The sequence below is a fragment of the Pipra filicauda genome, unplaced genomic scaffold (genome assembly GCF_003945595.2).
Source record: "Pipra filicauda isolate LSUMZ 115617 unplaced genomic scaffold, ASM394559v2 scaffold281_size1565311_pilon, whole genome shotgun sequence".
Classification (NCBI taxonomy): domain Eukaryota; kingdom Metazoa; phylum Chordata; class Aves; order Passeriformes; family Pipridae; genus Pipra; species Pipra filicauda.
In genome coordinates, this window is record NW_024104400.1 from 792,555 (window position 1) to 798,554 (window position 6,000).

A 6,000-nucleotide genomic window follows, 5' to 3' on the forward strand; every position below is an offset into this window, starting at 1 on the left:
ATCCCTTACCTCCCGACTGATAGAGGCTATCATCTCTTCCTCAAGAGCTTGTATGGAAACCACAGCAGCTAAGGTGCATCCCTCCACATATTCCGTCACCAGCCAGTTCTTCATTGAAAAGGTAGCTGAAAGAAGAAACCCACAGCATGGAGATGAATGGGCCCAGCTAAATGACCTTATGGGAAAGACTGCAGTTGAGTTTTCTTGCCAGGTCACTTGTAAATGAAGAGAGAATCTGAGCAGGCTAAATGAGAAAGGCTCATCTGTGAAAAAGGAGATGTCTTAGATGGCAAGCAAGGCAAAAATGCAGTTTAGTGGCAGCAGAGAGAAATGTGGAACCAGGACAGTGCCATCAGCTGCTTCATCATCTTAACTCATCCCTTCCAGCCTGAACTGCAGGAAGCAGGCAACACAGACTTCTCCATGGGAGGAGAGTGTGCACCACTGAGGGCAGATGTTGGTCAAGCCCTTGGAAAGCATTGCATAGAGTGCATTCAGAAACAGGGAAAACCGTTTAAAACCTGGCACATTGTGTGGTTGTGCAAACAAGAGCCTAGTCTTCCTGGCATCCACAGCAACAGAAAGTAGAGGGAAAACCCCAAGGGCAATCATTTCTAGGTGGGTTAATCAGCACGTATCATTAAGGCACAGAAAAGATGATCAGTTTGAAAAAACCAGACCCCAAAAGAACAGGGAGGTAGTGAACTGAAGGGCTGTGGCTTTAGGAAGACATGGCAGATGCAAGTTTTGGAAGACACGCTTCAAACTACCTATACCAGAAAAGGCCAAGGCAGACACAAGGCAAGCTCCTCCCTGAAGGAGCTAAGAGACCTGTGCCCTGCACCTCCCGTCCACTGCAGGTGGAGGAGTTGAGAAATAATGAAGAGCTCCATGTTCTTCCAGTGACCAAAGTGGCTTTTTAGCCTTTGGCTTGCAGTGTGTCAATGATGTGATAATCCCAGAACCACTCACCTGTCTATATAGCGAATGATATTGGGGTGCCTCATGCTACTCAGGAGTGAAACCTCAGTTACAACAAGCTCCCTTTTGTTCTTTCTGTCGCGGAGAAAAATCTTCTTGATGGCCACCTAAAAGGAGATTGAAAGACACAGACTTGAGAAGTCTGTTGCACGGGACCACAACGCACATGGAGCAGGTGTTTTTGGAATGATGGAGCCAGGGTGGGCCAAACTGCCTGGGATTAGACACCAGAGCTTCTTCACTGACAGGACAAGAGACGATTCCTCCACTCGCCCTTGTGTGCCAGTTACAGGACACATGGCTATAGACATTTTGCCTTGTAAACTCTGGACAAATGGTCTGCAAACAATCAATCCATAATGGAGGGGAAATCCCATCCTAAAAGGTCATGAGGGTTACACAAAAAAATACAGTCCCGGCACTTTCTAACATCTTGAAGTTGGATTTTGCAACTCTAAAGAACGTTTTTAACCCAGTTCCTATTTGCAGTTCTTTTCTGGGTTTGAAAAGGAATAACCCATTCTAGGGTGTTTTATGGATGTGGCCGGGGTTATGAGCAGCGCTCAGGGCCTTTAGATCCCTTGCAGACTCCTGTGTAAGTGCACTTCCCAAGTGCAGCACTGCAGCTGGGTAAGGAGCCACCAAGTAGCTGATGCATTAGCATAGTCAGTAAATAAGTCTGAGCAAAGGTGTCCTTCTCTGAAAGATACCCCTGCCCTCCTTGCGTTCTTTTGGGGACTTAGTAAGGACAAGGTCTGTCCAAACCGTGTGTTGCAGGCTGACGCTTGTCTGCCCTCAGAGGAAGAGTCTCTGCAGCAAAGATCTCGTGGCCACCCAGAGCTGTGGCCACAGCTCCCAGCGGAGGGGAAAGCACTCGAGAGCTGCACAATCTGCCGGGGGTGCTGGCCTTTACCTGTCCTCCTGTGGCAATGTCAACTCCTCGGAAAACAGCTCCGAAAGCCCTAGAAACAGAGCAGCAGCCAAGAAGGGAGAAGGTGTTTAGGCCCTGGGTGAGAAAGCCAGCCCAGAGAGCAGAGCTCTGCTGCCCAGAGTGTTTATAAAACACTCGGCTTCAGCCAGCAGCCCAGCAGCCCAGCAGCCCTCTGCCATGCAGGGTGGCCAGGAGAAAACATAGGACATACTCCATGTCCTGCTCCTTGTTACAGGCAAGAGACTGCCAGCATTGAGTTGTCTTTGACAATGCCTTCTGACCACAGTTATTAAATACTGATCAGGACTGACAGACAGGAGGATGTAAGCCCAGTGTCTGCCCATGTTTGCAGCTTGCCTGACTGCATGCTTGATAGGACACCAGCAAAATCCCTGGCCCATGGTTTTGTGGAAGTAGCTGAGATTGGACTTACCCTTGGCCAATTTGCTGCTGTACAGTGTATTTCTTCGCAGGGTTCTCCTCACTCACAATGCCCTCTGAAAGAAACAACATGAAAGACGCTCGTGTGAAAGAGAGATACCACCTTCCAGCAGATCCAAAAGGCTGAGATGGGGTGAGCCCCAGGCTGAAGTAAAAGCCGCTGCGGGCTGAAGCAGCGGGGCAGAAAGGGCTGAGATGAGAATGGCTCTGGGCTTAGACAAAACCGGCTGCAGCTGAGGCGGGGGGGGGGCCCAGTTACGAGGCAGAAAGGGCTGTGGGCTGAGGCAAAATCGGCTGAGGGCTGAGGGAAAAATGGCTGCGGGTTGAGGGGAAAATTGGTGCGGGCTGAGGGGAAAACACCTGAGGGCTGAGGCAAAAACAGTTGCCGATGAGGCGGGGCGGCCCCCGACTGAGGCAGCAGCGGCGCCGGTTCTCAGCCCGGGCGATGGGGTGGGGCGGGGGGAAGAGGCCAGGCACTGAGCACAGTGGCGAGGAGTCTCCCTACAGCTCCCCGGCCCCACGCCGTCCCGCTCCCAACTTGAAGGAAGCCCCAGTTCCGCCCCCCCTCCCCGCCCCATCTTTCTGTTTTTCCTTTAATTTTTTCCTTCCCCAATTGCAAGCCATACCAAAACCCCCATCAATGGGACTTCCCAGCTATGAATAACAACAAAAGTTAATTTCATAATGAAGTAGCTGCAAAGATCAGAGTAGATACTTGCCACCGCCCGGTGGGGAAGGAATTAGGGACGCGACACTGCACAGAAGGGTCCGACAACATAGAAGGAGGGCATGCAATGGCTACTTTATTAAAAGGAACGAGGATTTATGTAGGGTTCACGTGAGGGAGGTCCGATAACCGGGACGGAGCATGGGACGGACATCTCAGGGTGCCACAGGATTGGGGAGTAGGGAGAAGGAGGGAGGAACTTGGGAGGAGTCAGGTATCTGGGGCCAATGGGAGCTCACTCCGCACTGCGGCATTTTCTGGCCAATCAGTGTGGGATGAGCGGGAAGGCAGGGGAGAGTAAGGGAGAAAACAACTTTTGGTGGGAAATAACTGGGGACAAGTTCAGACGTGTCTGGGGTAGTACAAATCAAGGGGATTGATAGAGAGATATATGTGTGGGTACATTAAACTGGGTTCAGAACTGGGGTAAAAACATGGAAGTCCATAAGTTGGTGTTTTCCTCAAGAACCATTCAGGTCTCTGCAAGCTTAGAAATGCTGCCATTCTGTTTCTTGTTCCTCCACACATACGTTGGCTGTTTTCCAAGTCCTTCTTGACTCTGCCTCCTTTGCGAGTGGAGGAATTTCAGTGTCGGGAAAGGTGACTTCTTCAGACTGTGGTGCTACAGCAGCGCCTGCCATTGCAGAGCTCTTGAGGATCTGTGGCAAGAATTAGTTTATGTCAGAAAGGTGGCTTGCAGAGATGTCCTGAGATCATAGTTCAGAGGCAAACCCTTGGGAAGATGCTGTTGGCCACAAGTCAGGCTCTTAAACTGTCTTTTGCTGGCCACTTCACAAAGTGAATGGACGAGAAGAAAAGACTGGATTTACACGAGTTCATGGGCAGTTTCCTCTTCAATTTTCATGCATTTTCTCAACTAGGCCGTTCAGAGGGGACACTACCCTCTGGACACAGTTATTGCTGTGTGTCCTGCAAGTAACACTCTGGCTCAACTTGGAAGTTCAAAACCTCTTTTCCAGGTGTCAGCAGATGGGCTGAAGCACCATGTCATGGCAGGGCTCCAGCCCTCACACTCTTCAGCCATGCATGGCAAGCACTGTCTGCTCAGGAACTTGCAGCTCTGAATGACACCAAAGGCAGTGCTAACCAAAGCTGGCACTTACTGATTTCATTCCTTCAGGCATGACTTTTCCAACAGCCACAGGTTCCTTCTCCACTTCTTTCTCTTCCACCTCCTGTCCAGAATCAGAGGGGGCCAGAAGAGGTTCTGGTGCTGCTGTTGTGTCCTGGAGACAGTCAATAGAGTCAGGGCCAGTCACCATTCTGTCCCTTGCAAGGTTGGATAGTTACACACAATAACAAAAGGGTCATTTCACACAAGGCCAATTTCTTGTTCATTTTTCATGGATTTCTGAAAGAGGCCCTGTGGAGGGGCAGGTACATCCAGGGGACAGTTTCTGCTGTCTCCTAGGAATCCTGCACGGCAATCTAAAGACTAAACACAAGAGGGGTCAAAACTCCTTTTCCAGGTGTCAGTGGCTGGGCTGAAGCACCATGTCATGGCAGCACTCCAGCCCTCACACTCTTCAGCCATGAAAAGCAAGCTTGCTCTCATCACAAGTTCTAAATTACACCAAAGGCAATGCTACTGTACTCTGGCACTTACTGATTTAATTTCTTCAGGCTCTGCGGCTCCAACAACAGCCACAAGTTCATTGTCCACTTCCTCCTCTTTAACCTCTTGTCCAGAATGAGAGGGAGCCAGCAGAGGTTCTGGTGTCACATTTGTGCCCTGGGGACAGTCAGTAGAGTCAGGGACAGTCACCATTCTGTCCCTTGCAAGGTTGGATAGTTACACACAATAACAAAAGGGTCATTTCACACAAGGCCACTTTCCTGTTCAGTTTGCATAGATTTTCTCAGCTAGATTGTGCAGACAAGCAGGTAACCCCAGGGCACATTTATTGCTATGTGTCCTGCAAGGGACACTCTGGCTCAACTTGCAAGTTCAAAACCCCTCTAAGCAAGGTCAACCCCAGGAGGATGCAGGCCTGTGTGTTGTTCTGAAGAGCACTGAGGTGGAGGTTCTCAGCACCCAGACAAGAGCAGGGACACAAGGGGCATAGTGCTGATGGACTCAGCTCTGGCTTGCAAGGAGAGCAGTGTCTGCATTCCACCCCTGCCACCTTCCTTCTCAGCAGGGACAGCCCAGTGGCACCTTGTGCAGCTCCCTCTCTCTGCCACAAAACCTGCCAGAACCCTGGAGCACTTCTGGCCTGCTGGAATGTGCCAGGCAGCAAATGGGGCTGGGACAAGGCCCGCTCAGCTGTCCCTCCTTGGGTGGCAGAAACCTCAAAGAGTGGGGCAGGAGGGACAAGCTGGGCCCCCTCTGAGGCTCGCAGTGAGCTCCCCACAGCCCCTTCCTTCTCCCAGGCCATTAATACTCTGACCACTTGGCTGGGACTGCTTCCTTGGGTCCCCCTCCACCAACACCATTTCAGCCTCTGGACCTGCTATTATTCTACTCCCACTCTTTTGCCACCAGGTACAACCAAGTGTCCTCCCAAAGTACAAGCCAGGGCCACAGACAGGACCAGATGGTAGAAGACCTTTCCTTGGAGGAAAGGCTCTGAGCAACCTGGTCTAGTTGAAGATGTCCCTGCTCGTTGCAGGAGGGTTGGACTAGATGCCACTTAAAGGACCCTTCCAAGCCAAACTAGTTCTAGGATGCTACTTAGTTGTCATTTGAAAAGCACCAAGAGTGGAGATTAGTAGGAGAGGAGGCCTCCTGATGCCTCTGAGTTTAGCTGATGACAAAGCCCATCCCTGGACAGCTGTTTCACCTGCAGCCACTTTGTCTGCAGAAGCAGCCTGGTAGGCCATCGGGGCCTCACATTCTCTTACAGGCAAGACTGCAGGAAGGATCGGAACACAGGAGGCGGATTTCTGGGATTCTCCA

General features: G+C 51.0%; 1 protein-coding gene across 1 annotated transcript in view; it reads right to left on the minus strand.

Moving 5' to 3' along the window:
* Positions 1-2,409, minus strand: part of LOC113990269 — a 63,276-nt gene extending 60,867 nt beyond the window's left edge. The window contains exons 1-3 of the mRNA XM_039382746.1: positions 2,346-2,409; positions 973-1,088; positions 10-125 (exon numbers count right to left, since the gene is read on the minus strand). Of these exons, the coding sequence (XP_039238680.1) occupies positions 10-114 (105 nt within the window). The 5' untranslated portion in view covers positions 115-125; positions 973-1,088; positions 2,346-2,409. The remainder of the gene's footprint in view (positions 1-9; positions 126-972; positions 1,089-2,345) is intronic.
* Between the last annotated feature and the right edge of the window lie 3,591 nt (positions 2,410-6,000).